Below are 22,429 nucleotides of genomic sequence, written 5' to 3'. Positions count from 1 at the left end.
CCTTTGTCAATGGGCCATTAAAGCCTCAGCTAAGCTCACTCATTCTCCCCACCTTTCTCAATGGGCCATCATCATCTGCAACATAATAGAACCCATCTAGAACAGAAACTCACCACATAGCACCTGGGAAGATTATATCAGCCAGCAAGGCTAGCTAAGACCCCCACCCCCTGGGAGTTGGACAGCCAATCAGGGTACTCTTCTTGTGCCCCAGAAAGTTCAAAGCTCAGAAAAAGCATAAAGCCAGGGAGCACACAGGATCTCATCCCTTTTCTGTTCAGGAACTCAAGCCATGTGATCCTGACCACCATTAAACCATCTTTCTAAGCAGTCTCCATGTTTCCAGTGTCTTTGTCCCCACTTGGAACTGAATCCAGATGGATATTTCTTCCAACAGTACCTTTCTTGATGGTTTGAATTAGCATGTTTTTGTAGCTAAAGGAACACAGTTTCTTCCCTGACAGTATTATAATTTTCAATAACAAAAAAATTGCAATATTTTCTTTTTGCAAACAAACTTCTGGCACAAAAACTGTGAGAGTTATTTTTCATATCAATAAAATAAATGGTTACCCTAACGATAGAAAATGGGAATCCCAGAACATTTGTTCTCAAGCAAAACCTTTATATAGGGCAAGAAATCATAGCCAGAGTGGAGCATGATAAAAGAGATTGGCTCCAGACTGGCAAAGAAGTGAAATAAAGCTGTACGCTTCATCCTTATTCAACCTATAGGCTTAGTTGCTGGCAGGCAGGTGGTGTGAAAAATTTAATAAATATTGAGAGAGGATGAATTTGAAGATCATGAGTGTGATTTTAAAACTGGAGGAAAAAAATATATAACCTGCCCTATGCTGATCACGCTATTTTGATAGCTGAAAATGCAAATGATCTAGAAGCTCTGGTAATGAAAATCGAGGAGCAATGAAAAATGGAACGATGATTAAATTATAAAGAAGAACAAACAATAACAAGTCCAGAAAGAAGCCTTAGAACTGACAGTGAAAATATTAAAGTGATGGATAGCGTCTGCCTTTCAGGATTGACTTTCAACAGTAAAAGAATCAGCAATCAGGAATGGGCCACAGATCAGTGCTTGGTAGGTTAACAATGAAGACTTTTTTAGAATTTTGAGCCATGACATGATCATTAAAATTTGTCCTCCTGAAATTCTGTATAAACTTCTTTGAGAGTTCCCTGTCTTAGTTCTTCTAGTTGAGTTAATATAGAGTGGTTATGATAGCTAAAAAAGAAGGAAGAATAAAAGAATAAAGCTGTGTATGTGTTGTGTCTCGTCCGATCTCACCACCACAGCCGGGGTCTGCTTATCTGCTTCTGAACGCTGAAGAATGTCCTAGCATGCCTCCCGGCCCCAGCCCTGGCTCCATACCCAGACAGGCTGAGGAGGGGGCATCTCCCGGCCCCAGCCCCGGCTCCATGCCCAGACAGGCTGAAGAAGAGCAAGTATCTCCAGCCCCCAGCTCTGGCTCCATGCCCAGGCAAACAGAGCAACTAGACCCTCCCCCTCCTCCACAGCATGTGAGCCTGAGGAAGGTCTATTACCAACAGCTGCCGATTGGAGTGACCCTCGCTTCAGAAGAATTGATAGGCGGTGGCATCAGAAGGAAGGGAGGGGCAGGCCTGGATAAGTGCTGAGTCATGGAGCCACACCCCATGGCCTATATAAAGGATCTGCTTTCTGGCAGTCTCTGAGTCAGGCAAAGTCTAAACATATCTTGCTGAAGTCACTTTCTGGTCTCCTGCCTGCTCTGAGGACTTTGCTAGGGCTTTGGCAGAGCTGCAGAGGCACACCTGATTCGGATTTCCCTGACCCGGCCATCAGCGGAGGAGTGGGACACGACAGTATGCCATTAAAAACCATTTATAAAAACCAATTGTTACGGGTTTTAATTGGGATTTTATTATCGTTTTTAATAGTTTTTAATGTGAGCCAAAATTTAATTAGATTTTTACAGTGTTTTTAATTTTTATTATGAATATTGTTTTATAGTTGGCTGTAAACCGCCCTGAGTCCTTCGGGAGAAGGGCGGTATAGAAATTTAATAAAATAAAATAAAAATAAATAAAATAAAATAAAATATTTATTTATACTTGCTAATAAGACAACATTAGGAGGCCAAGTTAAAGAATCCTGTAAGAAAGAAAAATAACGACAAGCTGAAAGAGGAACAGGGGAGGCTGAGTGGTGGCAGTGCTAAGAAAACATTCATTATGACATTCAGAACTATAGACAGAGAAACTACTGTATCATAGCCTTAGGCAAAATGCCCTTCTCTTTTCTTCTGGTTCCATTCAAAAGAAGTGGAAACAAATTGAATCCAACAGATTGAATTAAAATGGAATCACTGGGTGGAGTTTTAGAGCTGAAAAAATGGGGCTGAAAAAAGGAAAATAAAGGAAAATATCCCTAACACCTCTGGTCAAAATCCATTAGTTCTTCTCATATTCTGTTGTGTTTTGCCAAGAATAACCTTCAGGATTCCAGAAAAGGGAAGCCAGGAAAGCAGATCCTAGTTCAGCCTCTATTGACTCCCTCTGGACAGAGATAACCAAGATACTAGCTTAGATCCTTGGGGATGCTCTCAGCATAAAGGGCATTTCATTAGGCCCAGATGCTAGAGCTTAATATGGCTATCAAGCCCCTCCTAGTTTTCCTTTAAAAAAATGTTATTATTGGCTTTGATATCCAGACATGTATGCTGAGATTGTTTTGAAATGTATTATCAAACCAGAAGTTGTGTGAGGGGAACAGGTGATATCAACATGCACAAAGCAAATGACTTTGAAGATGGAGACCAGGGATTCAGACCACAGAGTAATATATGCCTTTTCCCTCAACATCAAGTGTAGCCTAAGTAGTTTGAGTATCCTGTTGGATTTCTAGGAATGCAGATTCTAAGAGCCGTGGTGGCCCAGTGGTTAGAATGCAGTACTGCAGGCTACTTCTGCTGCCTGCTGGCTGCCGGCAGTTCAACAGTTCGAATCTCACCGGCTCTAGGTTGACTTAGCCTTCCATCCTTCCGAGGTGGGTAAAATGAGGACCCAGATTGTTGGGGGAAATAGGCTGACTCTGTAAACCAATTAGAAAGGGGGCTGTAAAGCACTGTGAAGATGTATATAAGACTAAGTGCTATTGCTATTCAGCAGCAGAAGACAGTTCAGTTATCAAACTTCTAGAAGAAAAGGCTCAGTTTCTTCAAAAGTGACAGTGAGGAAGGTGAGGCAAGTCAAAAACATTTGGGCAGGAGGGAGGGAACTGCAGAACCAGTGGTGGGTTTCTACCAGTTTGCACCAGTTCAGGGAAATTGGTAGCGGTAATTTGGCCTGGGTCGCCAAACTGGTAGTGACCGTTGGCTGGCCACACCCCCGAACTAGTAGCCTGGTCGCTGCTTGCTTGCCCTGCCCACCCGCCCGCTTGCCAGGAAGCAGCTGTCAAAGAGGCAGCAGCTGGGAGGTTTTTCACAGATGCATCAAAAAAGAAAAAGCCGCTGCCATCGCTTCCCATTGCCTGCTGCATCAGTCTGAGTGCAACGCAACACAGATGGCACAAAGACGTGTGCACGGACGGCACAAAGAACAGGACAGCGACAGAAGCGGCTTTTTCGGTGACCTCTGGTAGTTTTTGGTGGCCTGTGGCCAGCTGCCACAGCCACAGCTCTTAAAGAGGCGGCGGCTGGGAAGCGTTTTCTTTTTCAATGCAACTACAAGAAGCGTCCCAGCCGCCGCCTCTTTGTCCACTGTTTCCCGGCAGTGGCAGCTGGCCGGAGGCCACCAAAAACTATCGGAGGTCAGCTTGCCTTCCGGACTCCGGACCAGCTGCCACGGGAGGAAGGTAAGCAGCCCGAAGAAAGAGGTGGTGGTGGGGGAGGAAGTGGAGCTAGGGCTGGGGTCACTGAAGGAGGGGAAACAGGGCGATGCCTGCAACTGGTGAAGGGAGGGCGGGACGGCATGCAGGAGGAGGCCTTTGATAGATTAGGCCAGGCCTAAGAAAATAAGTAGATAGCAATTGAAAAAAAATTCCTATCTTTTTCTGTGGGCATGGCTAGGTGGGGTGGTCATGTGACTGAGTGGCCGTGGCCATGAGTGACGTCAAGTTGGCCATGCCCACTCAGACACATGACCACCAAGCCACTCCCACCAAGTAAGCTAAGCCCACAGAACCGATAGGAAAAAATTTTGAAACCCACCACTGTGCAAGAGAACCATGTTGGATATGGTGTCTTGCCAGTCTCAAATTAAGAGACTGTGGAGAAGAACTCAGATATGCACTTTAGAGGAAGACCTATTAGGCAACTTTTAAGACTTGTGAACTTCAACTCCTTAACAACTTTTAAGACTTGTGATTTCAGCTCCCAGAATTAGCAATTGAATTAGCAACTTTTAAGACTTGTGACTTCGATTTAGCCACTTAATAACTTTTAAGACTTGTGGACTTCAACTCCCAGAATTCCTCAGCCAGCCAAGCTGGCTGGGGAATGCTGGGAATATGAAGTCCACAAGTCTGAAAGTTGTCAAGGTTGGAAATGCCAGAGCTACAGAGTGGGTCTGCACAGAAAACTAAAATAGGATCATTTATGTGATTGATTTATTCTTTTATAACAGAGAGTTCTTGGCCCTATCATTCTTGAACCAATTACAAAACATCCTTATGTTTTGAGATTAGAATAGATTCCTTTCATTGTGGTTCTTTGACCTGGCATTGAAAAGGAACAGCAGAGGTGGGGAACATAGCTGTGTTATTTGACACTGGGCAATACTGTGTGCCTTTACAACAAGAAATAAATTAGGCTGGGAGATTTCAAACTTGAAGCCCATTTGTGAGGGCCGAATAATGAAGCCACAACAATGATAAGATGAATGAAGCCAGGGCACAGAACATTTTAAAGGGAAATAACAATAACAACATAGCAACTTTTAATCTCTGTGTAATTCATTCCACTCATTTTTAGCCTGTCAAACGGCATCATCCAACTGAAGGCAAATATGGGAGACATTTTTATTAGTCCACCAGCAGAAGGTGGACTTCCCCATCTACTGGCTCATTTATAAAGGCAAATCTTTTCCTATTTATATATTTCGTCTGAGTTCCTTTCATATTTTCAACCAAAGAGGCCATTGAAATGTATACCATTACTTGGCTGCTTTCAAGGTTATGTTAATATTTAAGTAAAAACACAAGTGACAATTATGTAAAATGAATAGTGATGTTTTGGGGAATGGAGGGAAAAATAGAATAAATTGGGATAAGAGGGAAATGAGTGTTATTATGCAGAGGAAAAGTTATTTTTTTCCCCACTTGTTTTTAAGAATAAGTAAAGTAATAAAAATGATTGGTGATAAAAACTTCTAAGGAAACAGTTAAACACAATAGAGGAATAATTGGGGAAAATAAGCAGTAATTACCCTTTTAAAATGTTAAATTCTTGTTTTGCATTAAAGTTGATTAGATGGAAATTTTTTTTAAAATATATGTTATTTAGAGGTAGAGAAAGATTGTGAGTCCAGGACTATTCCTGTGTGAGGAAGAAGTTGTCTATGTGATCTCTGGGCATTTTTAAGAGAGAGTTGTTAGATGGTGGCCTCTGATTAAGTAATATAGATTTAAGGTTTAGATTTGTGAAATTTGAAGTTAATAGAAGATTCAATAATGATGTTTTGGGGAATTGAATAAGGGGATTGGATTGCATTTAAATATTTTTCAGAATGGGACGGAATTGACTTTTTTTTTGATATATATGTGCAAAGGTGATAGAGGGAGCTACCTGTGGCTCCCATATAACACCTCTCCTGCGCAAGCTGCACTGGCTGCCTGTGGTCTTCCAGGTGCAATTCAAGGTGTTGGTCACCATCTTCAAAGCGCTCCATGGCTTAGGACCGGGGTATTTACCGGACCGCCTACTGCCACCGTTTGCCTCCCATAGACCTGTGCGCTCCCATAGGGAGGGCCTCCTCAGGGTGCCATCGGCCAAACAATGTTGGCTGGCAACCCCCAGGGGGAGAGCCTTCTCTGTGGGGGCACCTACCTTCTGGAATGAGCTTCCCCCAGGACTTCGACAGCTTCCTGACCTTCGGACCTTCCGCCTCGAGCTGAAGACGTACTTATTCTTCCATGCAGGACTGGCATAAAATTGAAATTTACTAGTAATTTTAATGGGGTTTTTTAGGGTTTTAATATGTATTTTAATTAATGGGCCAAATTGAATAGGTTTTTTAAATTGATTTTAATTGTATATTGTACGTTTTCATTGTTTTTTACCTGCCTGTAAACTGTCCTGAGTCCTTTGGGAGAAGGGCGGTATAGAAATTAAATTATTCTATTCTATTCTATTCTATTCTATTCTATTCTATTCTATTCTATTCTATTCTATTCTATTCTATTCTATTCTATTCTAAATAGTAATTAAATTTAAGAAAGAGAAGAAAATATATTGTTTTAGACTATAACGGAAGGTGAAAATTAATATGTTTAAAGATGTATCTGACCAATAATCTGTTCACAATGATTCTTTTTTATTATGCTTATAAAAATAAAAAAAAGAAAAGAAAAGAAAAGAAATGTGCACCATTACTGTTAAACTGTTTACTCTGCAGTCCAATTCATGAGGTAGATTTTTTAACCACATCTTTTGCCTTTGGTTCCTGTTCTAAGTTTCAATATTCTACTTTTATCCAAAATAAAGGGCAGATGTAATATTTGCAGTCAAACTTCTTCCTTATATCCAGAGGTTTGTCATCTTTTCATGGAACTTTCAATTTTTCTATGTATTTTTATAGCTGATCTACTTTTACTGCCCACCCAATTCCCTCTCAGAATGGCTTTTGAATGCCGTTTTACTAATATATTGGCATAGCCATAGGTTCTTTCAAAGACTTTTGAACATAGACATATTGTAATATCACTCTCGAGCTTCCATACTCAATGGCATTTATAGTTATTTTATAACTGCGGTGGTGCAGTAGTTAGAATGCAGTACTACAGGCTACTTCTGCTGACTGCCAGCTGCCTGTAATTTGGCAGTTCGATTCTCACTGGCTCAAGATTGACTCAGCCTTCTATCCTTCCAAGATGGTGAAATGAAGATCCAGATTGTTGGAGGCAATAGGCTGACTCTGTAAACCGCTTAGAGAGAGCTGTGAAGCCATGTGAAGCAGTATGTAAGTCTAAATGCTATTGCTATGCTCTAACTAAATTTGCCTTAGTATGACCTTTCTTTCAGAAAGGATTTTGTTTTCAAATCACCACATAAACATAGACAAATGCATAAATTGGGGGTAGAGCAGGGATGCTAGAATATTATTTTCTGTCTTCTTCTAGAGGACAGATGAAAGATTTTTTCCTAATTAAGAACCAGAAATGGTGACATTGGCAGACTCTATGATCATTCAGCTGTTGAATAGTTTGGAGGCAGCTGTGGATGAATTTTATATTCTCTGGAAGCTCTAGACTAGCAAAATAAAGATACACACACATGCACACACACTTAATGGACGTCACTACTGGTCTAACAGGTACATCTAACTTAAAAGTGTTCCAGATGTAGTTAAACTTGTATTGAGAAAGAGGTGGGCTGGAGTCTGGAAATCTTCAACAAACTCTCCCTCCCTGCCTTTAAACAAGCCTTGAAAATCTGGCTCTTCCACTATGCTTTAGGCTATGCAGTGTCTTTCGGTTGGGTTTTGTATAGGGAAGAAGACTTTTATTGTGTTCTGTGTTGTTGTTCTTTTCTGTTCTTTCTTGGTATTTCCTGTCTTCTTTAAAAAGATAGTATGCTGTCCAGAGTCACCACATAAAGTTAGACAACCACAGAAATGTTTTATAAATGAACAAACAAGACCTACCAGACTACTATGTTCAGTGTTGGGCATAGACCCACTAATTGAGGGATTAGTAAAGCAGTAATTGTAGGAGGAGGACTGGCAGAACCTGGGAGTGGAGTTAAAAGAGGGATCAGCCAGAATCTTTACATAGCCACAAGTGAACTATGTCCAACCTCCCATGATAGCTGTTGACCCTTATTTAACTTCAAATAGGTGCTAATTGTTAGTTGAGAAGAAGTTAGTTGTATAGGAACAATCAGTTTAATCAGATCTTCACATGTGGACATGGTCTTTTCTATCATTCATCTTCTTAATTGAGTGATGCAGTGGCCTAGAGGTGGAGCCCCCATCTCACACTCAGGAGGCTGTGAGTTCGATCCTAGGTAGCGACAGATATTTCTCTCTCTGGGCACAATGAGTAAATATCTGCTGCAAACTCTGCATTAGTGACAGGAAGGGCATCTGGCCAGTAAACACTCAGCTCCATTCAGTTACTCTAACCCTAACCCCGACTCCACCCGATGCAAGGGATTATGGAGTCATTAAAAGACCTCCCCCCCAAATCATCTACTTAATTAACGTTACCACTTGTTTGGATTTACATAAGCGACAACAGAATTTAAGGGAGGTTGAACTTAGCTTGTGGCTACCTAGAGATTCTAGGCTGATCCCTCTTTTAACTCTGTCCTCCTACAGTGGTTGAACATTATCTGTAACTGGGCATCTGTCCACTTTAGCAAAGCATTTCCCAATGCATGCAGTCTCTTCCCCATCTCTGAATGCCTACTGGCCAGTGCTACATCACCTACCTGCTTGCTGGGTCCTGCCCTTGATAGGGATACTGCGGGGTCCATCACCTGCAGCATTGAAGGCAAGGATGGAGATGAGGTAGGAAGTGTAGCCTGTAAGGTTCTTCAGTTTGACACCACTCTCTGGTAAGAAGAGTGTTTTCACCCTTTCAGTTTCATTCTGCCGCTGAGCTTCCCAGAAATAAATCTGTGGAACAGGGGAAATCAAATGCAATCAGCGGATATAAAAGGAAAACGTGCAGGAGAAAATAAAGAGGCAAGAGGATGAAATAAAGACATTTACTTCTCGCTTTGGTTTTGGCACATGAACCTACTTTTCCATTCCAAAATGTGGACATAGAAAGTCAACATTTCCTAAACTAACAAGTTTTAATTCTAGTGGTTATGCATCATGTCTTTTCTTTCAGAGTTGTATCTCTTTATGTACCACCCAGGGATGGGTTCTACTTACCTTTACTACTAGTTTGCATCATGTCCACGCGCTCTTCTGTGAATTCACAGAAGCTTCTAGACATGTGCAGATCACTTCCGATGATGTTTGGGTCAGTGGGCGGAGCCTCCTGCCAGTTTTACTACTGGTTCTATAGAACCAGTCCAAACCAGGGGCAACCCACCACTGCTACCCCCCCCCCACAATTATCCTAAGCCTCACACCTGGATTCTTCAATATCATCTCACAGACACAGTTGTATTTAATTGACTCTTTAGAAAAAAGCTCTTTGGCGATGTTGATGAATTGGTAAACTATAATCACCCAATAACAAGGTAATACATTAAGAGATACTTAATGAAGTGATACTTCAAGAAAAAGAATTAAGTCTCCCTTAAGTCCATTTTGATTCCTGGTGATTACATTGTCTTCTGGGGGCTTCTACAATTTTCCAGTCTTGCCTATATCCATGAGATTTTGTATCAAAATATTAATCGGATTTGAACCTGACTAGCTTTTTTGAGACCAGTTACAGCTAGCTAGGTGCTGCCATCTAGCCACCACAGCACACTGCGAAACTGAAAAAGCAATGGCCCATGTAATAACTGCCTAGCTACTTGAAGAATTCAAAGATGCTGAGATTTCTGCCTCATAAATACACAGGTAATAATTTATACAAGCGTTACCTCTTCCTTCAAGATAGACATCTGTCTAAGATTGAACCTGATAAAGCATTTCCCTTTCTCTTTTCCTTAATGTAGGGGGAAAATATCTTGATACATGAACTGTGGAAGTGCTAATCAAAGCATGGCAACACTGGGTGCCTCCTTCAAGATTATTTTCTAGAGGGAGGAGGGAACTGAGGAGAGAAGGATTTGGGACGCATGGATGTAAGAACAGGTCTCAGGGAAGCTAAGAGTCCCACTGTAGGGAAATCTTCATCCATCAAAAGGACAGAATTAAGAATACATCTGGTATCAGGAAAGGCAAATATTAACAAGCTGCAGATGTGCAGTACTAGGAAGTGGACTTGTTTATAAACCATTTTAAGTTGTTTAGCAACGTGACTTTGTTTATTGTGATGTTAACTGCACTATCCTACATTTCCCCCACATTGCACAAAATGATGGACTCGGAGACAAAAAAATAAAGGAGAAAAAAAAAATCTAAAACAGAGGAAGTTTTAGTGGTATCAGCAAGAAAAGAGATCCTGCAGTAGTCTCCCAGAGTTTATGGGATTTTGTTTTAATTTTGAAGAGCAAAATGATAATAAGAAAAGGACAGTCACAAAAAGGAAATGTGTGAGAAGGGTGAATCACTAAGCATTTTTTTAAATTGTTAACTATCACACTGTTCAAAGAATTTTTAAGGAGGATGCAGTGGTCTAGTGGTTAAGACATTGGGCTTGTTGACCAGAAGGTTGGCAGTTTAAGACCCGAGTCCCATGCAACAGGGTGAGCTCCTGTTCTTGCCCCAACTTCTGCCAATCTAGCAATTTGAAAGCATGCAAATGCAAGTAGATCAATAGGTACCACTTCGGTGAGAAGGTAGCAGAATTCCCTGTGCCTCTGGTACATAGCCATGCCAGTCACATGACAATGGAAGCATCTTCACACAATGCTGGCTCCCTCAACTAGGAAATAGAGATTAGCACCATCCCCTAGAATCGGACAGGACTATACAGGGGAAATCTTTACCTATTTTTTTTAATGAAAAAAATGTCTTCAGAGAACTCGGGACAAATTAAATTAAATGAAAATGTATTTTAAAGCAGAGGATCTCATTAACGGTAGGCATATTCCTTGTATTACTGGAAAATATCAAGATTAAGATTATTCATTCTTCTACTAGACAAAACTGTGCAAGTAATTAAATCTTAGTCTTGATTTACAGGGTGAATAGAATGATACACAGTGGAATTCTGAATTCTGAAAATGAAGTCATTTTTGGGTGATATCCAGATTTCCACGGAGAAGCTGGACCTTCCATGAAGTCATGGTACCAAAGAGACAGCAACAAACCGGTTCCATGGCAACACTACTTGGCACCCTTGTAGTTTCTTAGGAAACTAGAAAGCAACTTTCCGCAAAGGTCACTTCTAAACTGTTCCCTTGTTCCCTGACTGGACATATAAAGCCAGATGATACTTATCTAAGATTGGCAAGAGAACACTTCTGGCTCCCTAATGTACTTTCAACTGCCCAACTCGGAGACAATAGATCAAGGTGGCCCTTTAACAGTTGCGACTTGGGAGAATGCCAGACATTGCTTTGAATGAAGGCCATTTCAATCAGAGCTTTAATTGCATATAATAAGGTTACAAAACCAATATGTTTTCTGGAGTACATATATGTCTACAATTGTTTTTTTTTAGCCAAATTCCTGCATTTGTGCAGGCCAGGGGTCCCCAACCCCTGGGCGGTGGCCCACTACTGGGCCATGAGATGTTCGGAACTAGGCTGTGGAAGTGGTGGGTGAGCGTGCACACATGTGTACATCTCCACTTGTGTGAACTGCGCACACACTTGTCAGTCCATCACCTCTCACCAGTGGTGAAATCTGCAAACTGGTTCGTTGGCTGTGCATACATGCTGGGTGCCAAGTGTGCGCTGTTTGTGCGCATGCTCAGTTTGCAGCAAATGTGCACTGTGCGTGCATGCACAGCACATACCAAAAGGAGGCTTGGGAAGGTAAGTAGAACAGCGGAGGGGGCGGGGGGTGGAGAATCAGCTGTGGTGCGTGATCTTGGGAACCTTTTAAAAAACTTTTTAAAAGCATTTTTTACTACCGGTTCAGACGAATAGGTAGTAAAAAATGCTTTAAAAAATAATAAAAAGGTTCCAATGATCACAGCTGTGCCATGCAGTCGTTGGATTCTTTTTTTTTTTACTTTTTAAAAGCATTTTTTATTACCTATTCCCCCAAATCGGTAGTAAAAAATGGTTTAAAAAAAGTAAAAAAAAAGTTTCTGACAATCGCAGAAACACAGCAGCATAGCTGATCATCAAAACTTTTTAAATATATTTTTTTACTACCAGTTCAATGAGCCAGTAGCATTTTTTACTACCGATTCGGGCAAACCTGCCTGAACCAGTAACATTTCACCCCTGCCTCTCCCCCTCCCCTGCTGGTCTGAAAAGCTGGAAAGGATGAGGAACTCTAGCGTATGCATTTAATCCCTAAACTATACTATAATATATTATGATATTTAATATATAATTTAATATTTTATATAGGGGTTAAATTCTAATTCCTGTAGCATAGGGATTATTCCATTCCATTGTTACGTTATATTACTAATTATAAGGTTTAAACGTATTGGTTTTGGTGACTTAAAATAAAATACTTTTTATCAGGCCTTTGGTGGGAGAGAGTGAGACCACTCGTTTCATTGCCCTTGCTATCTTCTATCTTTTTTTTATCAACTTTATTATTTCTTTGTTAGATTATTGTGAGCTGCACAGATTTGGGCAGAATACAAGTTAAGCAAACAAGTAAACAAATAACATACAGCCGTCCTGCCCTGTTAGCTGTAGAATTATTTGAGCTAGTCCCAAATAATAGGAATGCATTCATATTGTGCAGCAGGCTTTATAAAATGACCATGCCTATACTATGTGAGCGGGAAAGGCTGTCTTTTATACTTTTGGGATATTACCAGAAACAAGAATGAAGATTCCCCAGGAGCAAAAATATTCCTGATGACAAGCACAAAGCCCCAGTGTTCTATTTGTAACTCAACAGCATCACTTACAGGTAAAAGGTGGAACTATTTTTTGTTTTTCTCTTTTGTTCATTTGCACTCTAGCTGTGGGGCAGTTCTCAGGCTTGCTCACATTATGAAATAGAGGTGGGGTGAGCTGTAATATACATATACATATATATTTTATTTTCCTGGGCTCCAAGATCACCGCAGATGGGGACTGCAGCCAAGAAATTAAAAGACGCTTGCTCCTGGGGAGGAAAGCTATGGCAAATCTAGATGGCGTACTAAAAAGCAGAGACATCACCCTGCCAACAAAAGTGCGTATAGTCAAAGCTATGGTTTTCCCAGTTGCAATGTATGGCTGTGAAGGTTGGACCATAGGAAAGGCTGAGCGCCAAAGAATTGGGGCCTTTGAACTCTGGTGCTGGAGAAGACTCCTGCGAGTCCCTTGGACTGCAAGGCGAACAAACAAGTCAGTTCTAGAGGAGATCAACCCTGACTGCTCTTTAAAAGGCCAGATCCTGAAGATGAAACTGAAATACTTTGGCCACCTAATGAGAAAGAAGGACTCACTGGAGAAGAGTCTAATGCTGGGAAAGATTGAGGGCAAAAGAAGAAGGGGACGACAGAGAACGAGGTGGCTGGATGGAGTCACTGAAGCAGTAGGCATGAGTTTAAATGGACTCCAGAGGATGGTAGAGGACAGGAAGGCCTGGAGGAACGTTGTCCATGGGGTCGCGATGGGTCGGACACGACTTCGCAAATAACAACAACAACATACATATACATATACATATACATATACATATACATATACATATACATATACATATACATATGTGTATGTATGTATGTATTTATGTATGTATGTATTTATTATTTATGTTCTGCCATTTCTTCACGAGCATAAAGTGGCATAAATAGTGATCTCCCCACTTATTTTTCTCCACAAAAGCTCTTTGGGGGTTGTTTGGACTGAGCAAAAAAATCTAGCGACCAAAAAATCACCTAGTGAGCTTCTGTGGTTGAGGGTGGACTAGAATTGGGTCTCCTGCCTTCTACTCTAATATCTTAATTGCTGCACTACATTAATTGTTAATACATAGGCTGCATGTGGCTGCCAATGCCCCATTTCACAGAATCTCAGGGTGGAAAGAAACCATTATGTTTGGTGCGGAATTCCTTATTAAAAGATCCCTGAACATTCCTGTATAAGCACATCCAGTGAAGAGAGACCATTACCTCCCATAATAGTTTATTCTATTATTGACCTGTTTCCTTCAGACTTTTTTTCATAGTACTCAACTGTAGAGTATCTCCCCATAATTTAAGATTATTACTAAATGTTCTGCTCCCTAGAATGATAGAAACTAGGTCTTGGTCCTTTGTGTGACATCCTTTTAAGTACTTTTAATGTTCTATCAAGCCCAACCCAATTTCCTCAGTTTCTCGGTGTATGTTTCCATCCCCAATCATCTTTGTTGCTCCCATTTATATTAATTTCATTCATTATTTTTTCCTCAAAGTGCGGTGTTTGGAAATGAGCATATTACTTCAGATGGTTGCATAATTTTGGGTGCTGGAGTACTACACTGGTTATATCAGTGTTCCTCGCCCTTGGCCACTTTAAGGTGTGTGGACTTCAATTCCCAGAATTCTTTGATTGGTGCTGGCAGGGGACGTCTAGGAGTTGAAGTCCACACACCTGAAATGGCCAATGTTAAGAAACACTGTTCAAACCCGTTGTAGTTCCCCGGCATCCAAAATAGTGCAGCCAATTTTGATAATATTATGGAGTATTTTTCAGGGTTTGGATTAGGTTTAGAGAATGTAAATAAGAGAATGACACCACCATGATACTGAAAGAGCTTCTGAGCTTGGGCTGTGTTCTTTGAAAATATGCTCTTCTCTATTATTAAAACAAACTAAAAACAGGCAGAATAACACCTGCCTTTAAAAAGAGCAAGGGGGAACTGTAAGATCCTGAAAAATATTTGATTTTAGAAAGAGACTTTCAGGTTAATTTATATCAGCAAAAACAAATGATAGTACTGTGTTACCTTAAGGACTAAACAATTAACTTGTTGTCTCCAGGATGCCTGTGTTATTACCAATTACTCTTTTATGAATGATCATAGGAAATACTGTAATGATCATTATATTTCCCAATATTTTATTTCACACTGATTTCTATCCACCTGCTCATCAGTGCATACACCAATAACTCTGGGTAAGTCTGCGCAATTCTAATATTCAGCAGACGTTAGTCTGTGAAATGTTATGGATTAATGAACATGCTAATTTCCAGTGTGCCATAAAACTTTCTGTGGTGCCATCTAGCCTGACGCTGGACACTAATCTTCATTGATGCAAGCTTTCCTAAAAGATTAGCAATATAGCGACAAAGAAGAATATGCTGTGTTGTATTTAGATAATAATGGCAGGCGAAACAGTCACAGTGGAAGGTCTGTTCCCATTTTTGTACCAGGTATAGGATTCTGCCTTCCATCTTTAAACATTTTTCAAGGTGAAATGAGTACTAATCCCCTCCCCTCCATTGTGCGGTTATCTTTGTAGGCTTGAGGGGTCCCTGGTGCTCTCTGACTTGGTTGTTTTCTTGCATTTCAGTGCATTGGCGATGTTATCTAGTTTGGGTAATGAAATGTCTGCAAGAAAACAACCAAGCTCAGAGAACACCAGAGACCCCTCATTTCAACTCTGAGCTACAAATATTCTCCTTTATTGGTACCTTGTAGCCTTGGATGTCTCCGTTCTGTGTCTCAGGAGGTGGTGGCTCCCAAGTAATGTCGAGTTGGGTAGCCGTGATGCTTTGGATGACTACATTCTGTGGTGCAGCTGTAGGGACTGAAGAAAGCAAAAAAGAATGAAAGTCAGGAATGCGCTAGACTGAGAAACAAATACATGCCTCATAAAAATAAATGCCGTGTTTTGGCCATGGACTTGCTCTTCTTGAGATTCAGGCCTGCTGGTGTCCTCATCATTTTATTGATGAAAGAATGGATCTTTTGCTTATTACTGGTTGATTCTAATAGTTCCGCTAACAGCTGACCCAGATAGCAAGAGCAATGGCACTTAGATTTCTATACCACTTCACAGTGCTTTACAGTCCTCTCTAAGCAGTTTATAGAGTCAGCATATGGCCTTGGAAGGATGAAAGGCTGATTCAACCTTGAGCCAGTCAGAATCGAACTCCTGAAGTGAGCAGCGAGTTAGCCTGCAATGCTGTATTCTAACCACTGTGCCCTCACAGCTAACCCTATTCAAAAGCTCTAATCCTACTAAGGGACGTGGTGGCTCAGTGCTAAGACGCTAGAGCTTGTCAATCGGCAGTTCAGCGGTTCAAATCCCTAGTGCCGCGTAACAGGGTGAGCTCCCGTTACTTGTCCCAGCTTCTGCCAACCTAGCGGTTTGAAAGCACGTAAAAAATGCAAGTAGAAAAATAGGGACCACCTTTTGTGGGAAGGTAACAGCATTCCGTGCGCCTTTGGTGTTTAGTCATGCCGGCCACATGACCAAGGAGAGGTCTTTGGACAGCGCTGGCTCTTCAGCTTTGAAACGGAGATGAGCACCGCCCCCTAGAGTCAGGAATGACTAGCACATATGTGTGAGGGGAACCTTTACCTTTAACCCTACATACCTCAGATGGGCAGGTAAAAACATGACACGGAGACCCAAAGTAGAAATATTCTTACAAAGCATGGTTGCTCAACTTACCAGCCTCACCAACAAAGACCTCTTGGGGAGAACTGGTGGGCCCTTCACCCACAGCATTGTAGACGCTCATGCGGATCTCATAGCGACGGTGTTTGTTCAGATCTGCAAAGGTGGAGAAAGTCAATGATCATTTAGGAGCAGGGTGGAGAGCTCATTTGGGCTGCCTCCATAGTAGCAGCATAAACTTTCTGGTTAGCCTCCTCTCATTTTCCTCCCACTATTCCTTGCTTGAGAACCTGGCTACGGTGGCGTGTCCTACTTTCTGTCCAATTTCTATAGATTGGAAAATAGAGGCAGTATATTGTTTCTGACTAAAAAACCCAAGCAGACGCAAAACAAAGCAAGAACAAGATCTCTGGTTTATTGCATGGTTTCAAACATGTGAACTTTGAAGGGGGAAAAAGGTCTCAATTTAGCTGTGAGTAAAGGTGCTATTTTAAACAATGAGAATAGAACTTAAATTGTTCAAGATCGCTTCCTATCACCTCCATTCATTTCCACGATTCCTGGACCTCATTTTCTCATCTCTTTTTTCAATACCCCAAAGAGGAGGTTGTTCTCCTTTCTGTTATTTCTCCATTTCATCCTACTGCAATTACGAAACAGCACGGATGTGAAATGGAAATCCACTTTCCTGGATATGCTACTATAAACTATTGATCAGTGTGAAGTACATTTGTTCAGTTACTTGAAAGGAGTTCTCAAAATGGGTTCGGTTATGGTTATTTCTTGTAGAATACTCAAGAAAAACCTGCAGAAACTACTAATGTTTGGATTTGGTAAGAGAGGGATAATAGAGTTAATTGTAAACCACACCTACTACCACTACCTTTAGAGAAACATGACCCTAATGCAGGGGTCTGCAACCTTAAATACTCAAAGAGCCATTTGCACCCGTTTCCCACAGAAAAGAAAACACTGGGAGCCACAAAACCGGGGTGGGTGTGGCCAACTTGATGTCACTCACTTCCACTAGTCACATGACACCCCCCAGCCACACCTACCCAGCCGATCATTAGGGCAGAGAACCACTGGGAACCACAAAATCCTTTTGACATATCTCTCTCTCCCCTCCCTCCCTCTTTCTCCCCCCTCCCTCTTGCTCTGTATTTCTCTATGTATCTCTTTCTCCCCGCTTCTCTCTTTTTCTCTGTTTTTGCCCTGGCCGCTTCTCCATCCCCCACCGTCGCCCTTACCTTCTTGGCCAGGCGAGGAGTGACTGGGAGGGAAGGATGAGGGATGGGGTGGGGCCAGCCAGTGGTGGGATCACCTGAGAGGGAGCCACAGCAAAGGGCCCAAAGAGCCGTATGCAGCTCCAGAGCCACAGGTTGCTGACCCCTGCCCTAGTATATGGCATCTTTTCTTCCAGACATGCTGACTGCAATCTGAATCATCCCCAGCAATCCTGTTGTAAGCAAGAAGGGGTTGCTTCACGCACACGAGACCAGAGACACAAGGAGAGACAGAAGTACAGGCCAAAGAGGGAGCTCCCACTTACTGTCCAGCTCGTATTGGGTCAGGGAGGCCTCGCTCAGGTTCTGCGTGGCGTATGTTGCTGTGGGATGGCAGGTGGTCAGAAGGGGAAAGCAGTGCAAGGTTAGCTACATGGAAAGAAACATCTGGACAACACAAGCTAAACAAAGCAACATTATTATTGTGCAAGAAAGGAAGCAGCTCAGGGAGAAATTCCCAGTCCAAGCAAAGGATGTTGAGGGGTCTCATGAGCGGAGGAGGGAGGGAGGGAGGGAGGGAAAGATGACAAATAACTAGAAAGGGAAGGACAATAAAGTTTCAAAGGACAAACAAAATTTCCCAACATCTATTATAGGCATTAGAATAGATTGGATATACACATCCTATCATTCACTATTCCATAAAAGCCTCTTCTGGCTGCTAAGGACTGACACACTGACACAAAGCTTGCAATCAGAAGAGGACCAAATACAACAGTGCTCTGATACAACAAAAGGCCCTAAACAGTTGCTCCAGATATTCTCTTCAGGGGAAATTTTTATGTTGGATGTTTCTGCTTATGCATTTTAAAAAAATTTATAATAGAGGGCCTGGGCCAGTGGGGGGTTGCTCCCAGTTCTGTCTGGTTCTTTAGAACCAGTAGTATAAGCGGTGGGAGGCTCAGCCTACCTGCCCGGATGTCATAATTGACGATCTGTGCATGCACAGAAGCGCAAGCGCGTACACTCCCATTGTGAACCGGTAGTAAAGGTAAGTAGAACCCACCCCTGGCCTGGGTATATTTTCGTTAGTAAGTCACTGGAATGATTGATCTGTAATATCTGTTTTATTAACCAGTATGATACATACATGATTGCATACTGCATGTGAACTTGGGGGAAAATTCCCAATTTTCAAAGTAGTGTTTTATGATATATATTTAAGATTTCTTTAAAAAAAAGACTGATGGATTAGACCAGTGGTAGTCAACCTGGTCCCTACCGCCCACTAGTGGGCGTTCCAGCTTTCATGGTGGGCATTTTGTCCAATACTGAAGCACTTTCCTTTTTTTAAATTTAATTGACTTTTTAAAAAAAATTCATAGCATTAGTTAAAAACATTTTCATTAGGTTTTCATAAAATTCCCTGTGACAATTTAAATTTCTGAAAATATACTATTTGTATCGCCCGCGCATAAGTTTAGTTCACGTTACGTAAGTGAAACTAAATGGCGCTATAGTATGACTGCAAACAAAAGAGCCTCACCCCAGAATAGCTTACGCATCTCCCCACACACCACCCAGCTGTAACAGACAAGCAGAGCTGGTAGCTGGCACCCCCCCAATCCACGATGCGCAAGAGGCATGCGCAGACAACGATACATGGCGCATTACTGTGGAACCAGAGGGCGGTTAGAAAAGTTTACTACTAACAGAGATACAAAAGTGGGCGGTAGGTATAAAAAGGTTGGCTACCCCTGGATTAGAAAAAGGAATCCTGGACAGTGCTGTTTTGTAATTTTGATGCATATACTGGCTTTTTCCTGGAATTAGCATTTGCAGCACAAAGTTCAATCATGTATTGCTCTAGGATAGTTTCTGAATATATTAGCATTGGAGGAGTTGCACTGTACTGAATAGAAGCCATATCATTGTAGGAAGCATTTAGTGCAATCCTTAGGACCAGGTCTTATGAACAGCTTGCTTGGGAATGATATTGCAAACTCATTTAAAGGCAATCCGTACAGCAGCAGTACAGAGATTTGGTGAGTGAACTACAGTCTGACTGTCCTTAATTCATACATTCTCCCTTTGCAGACTTACGGGTCAACTCTGTCCATCTGGCATTGGGACTGCCCACGTTACGGGCAATAAAGCCTCGTACCCCTTCATATGGCAGCTCCCGATATCGGATGCGGAAGCCTAGCAAGATACCATTGATTTTGTCCTCAGATGGGGCCTGTATAAGAAGACACAGTGAATGCAAAAGTGAAGCACAGAGTACTCACCGCAATATCTCCAAATGTGACAATTCTGGGGATGCTTTTGTACTTTCATGTAGTCCCTGCTAGCAGGATGGAATCCAGCAATATAGGCAGAAGATGCCTCAAAAAGGATTGGTGGGTTGAAATAATCTCACTATCCATTTCGGATCCCTCCAGTTTTTTCCTGATCTCAAATCTACATTCCACAAGTTGTTTTTCATAATTCCACTCTAAATATCTTTGTTACTGGTTCTTTGCCTCCCTCCACTATATACATGCCAACTATATGTCAGCCCGTGGTGAGTTAAGTGATGCTGTGTCCTCCCTCTCGCAGTGCCTGGAGGCTGTTAGGGGTTGGATGGGGAGCAATGGGTTGAAATTAAACCCTGGCAAGACCGAGTGGCTCTGGGCTCTTGGCTCAGAGAGAATTGTCATCTTTGGTTTTGGATGGGTGGCACTACCCCAAACAGACCCTGTGCGTAATCTGGAGGGTTCTCCTGGACTCATGACTCCTGCTCAAAGAGCAGGTGACAGTCGCGGTCTGGAGGGCCTTCTCACAACTGCAAGTTGTGTGCCAGTTATGCCCCTTCTTGGACTGGCAGTCCCTACTCACAGTCACTCATGCCTTAGTCACTTCCCGTCTTGACTATTGCAACACGCTCTACATGGGGCTGCCCTTGAAGAGCATCCGGAAGCTCCAGTTGGTGCAAAATGCAGCTGCCCGCACAGTTTTGTGCAAATTCGGTGTGCACGTATATCAACTCTCCTGTAGGATCTGGATTGGCTGCTGATTTGCTTCTGGGTGCAATTCAGGGTGCTCGTTTTCACGTTTAAAGCCCTTCATGGCTTGGGACCAGGTTATCTGAGGGACCGTTTCTTGCCGATCACATCTACCCGACCCATTAGAGCGGGGAGGCAGGCGAATGCTGCAGGTCCCATCCTTGAGGGAGATATACCTGGTGGGACCCAAAAGAAGGGCCTTCTCCGTGGTGGCTCCTTCTCTCTGGAACATCATTCCCCCAGAGATTAGAATGGCCCCCACTCTAATTCTCTTCTGGAAGGCGCTGAAGACCTGGTTCTGCCAGCAGATCTGGGGAACCCAGAACGGGATGGAACCCATTAAATGGCTCGAATGTTCAGCTGTTGCTGGGGCGGGAGGTGGGGGTCAGGAGTGATTTTATTACATTCATTTATTTGATTTTTTAAAATGAGTTTTACTATTTTTAAATGTGGTTTTTTATATTCTGTAAGCTGCCTTGAGTCGCGTTGGGCGAATAGGTGGCAATATAAATCTAATAAACAAACAAACAAACAAATAAACAAACTAGAGTTCTCTATACATGTCTATGTCCTTTCCCATCAATCCTGGGGCACAAGATCTATTTATGGTGTCCTGTGTTTCAATAGCAAAATCAACTATCCTACTGCAAACACAGAACCTTTCTCTGTATTAGTTATTGGCTTGAATAATAAAGTTAGGTGCGAGTAAATGAGGAACTATTATTCTGCTTATTCAAAATAAGTTGCAGTCCTGATATCTTTGTTCAGATTTTACTTGCATAAGGTTGCATAACTGGAACTTCTGGAAAACAAGTTTAGAGCACTGTACCAAAGATCGTACAGTATAGTATAAGAAAGAAAAACGTTTTTTTAAAATGTGGGAATCCTTGAACATTCTGATTCTTTTATTCAGCGTTAAAATGGGGAAATGAATGAAGGAATAGATGACTCTACCTGCCAGCGGATCAACACGGATGTGGTGGTGTGAGGTGTCACTGACAAAATGGTGGGAGCCTCGTCTGGGGCTGAGGAAAAGAAGAATTACAAGTCAAAGCCATTTTTTATGATTAAAAAAAAAGCACCAGGAAGTGCAAGCTACCTTTCACAGAAGTGAAAGAACAATCATCTTTCACAGAAGTTTAAATGACAACTTCTTTTTGGAGATGAGTATGAGTACAATTTCCTTCCAGATTGGAGGATACCATGATCCTAAAACAAGATAACTTTCTGGTGCAATACTTCACTAATCTGCAGTAATGGATCCACTTGTAACAGGTTTATCTTGGTGTTTGTTTGTTTTTAAATAGCCTCATCTACTGTATCTCTCTCTTAATTTGTTAAGGAACCCTCGTTTCTTCTCCTTATCATTCTTTTCAATAGTTTCTTTATAGATTTTACTCCATTATATTTTCCATTTTCAGTTTCTATTATAACTCTATTGCTCCTTTTCATTGTGCCTAATACTATTGTCTCAACTGAGACCCAGTTGTATCAAACTGCTCAGTTTGTCACAGCATAAAGTTTGCCTCCCACAATAGCCAGCTTTATCTATGGCTCCTTCTTTTGTAATCTAACACAAACAAGGCCATTACCAATAAAACATAAGAGATAAATCTACAACAGGGGAAAGATAGCAGTGGATCTGAATAGGGGTTTGATGCAATATGGGTTATACAAGTCGGAAACCAGATAGT

The 22,429-nt window shown here is 41.8% G+C and overlaps 1 protein-coding gene across 6 annotated transcripts in view; it reads right to left on the bottom strand.

Annotated features, from left to right (window-relative positions):
* The window catches only part of SDK2 (sidekick cell adhesion molecule 2), a 455,605-nt gene that overhangs the window by 20,563 nt on the left and 412,613 nt on the right, over window positions 1-22,429 (bottom strand). For 5 of the 6 annotated variants that reach the window (XM_058169595.1, XM_058169596.1, XM_058169598.1 and 2 more), the window contains 6 exons: window positions 21,690-21,760; window positions 19,795-19,930; window positions 18,018-18,074; window positions 16,520-16,621; window positions 15,534-15,649; window positions 8,649-8,835 (listed from right to left, as the gene is read on the bottom strand). In XM_058169595.1, coding sequence (XP_058025578.1) covers window positions 8,649-8,835; window positions 15,534-15,649; window positions 16,520-16,621; window positions 18,018-18,074; window positions 19,795-19,930; window positions 21,690-21,760 — 669 coding nt within the window. The remainder of the gene's footprint in view (window positions 1-8,648; window positions 8,836-15,533; window positions 15,650-16,519; window positions 16,622-18,017; window positions 18,075-19,794; window positions 19,931-21,689; window positions 21,761-22,429) is intronic. The other variant, XM_058169597.1, reaches the window with a different exon arrangement.

Source organism: Ahaetulla prasina, chromosome 2 (assembly GCF_028640845.1).
Source record: "Ahaetulla prasina isolate Xishuangbanna chromosome 2, ASM2864084v1, whole genome shotgun sequence".
In the NCBI taxonomy this organism is placed as follows: Eukaryota; Metazoa; Chordata; class Lepidosauria; order Squamata; family Colubridae; genus Ahaetulla; species Ahaetulla prasina.
The sequence above is the reverse complement of the archived record's forward strand: the minus strand, read 5'-3'. Positions and strand labels throughout refer to the sequence as shown.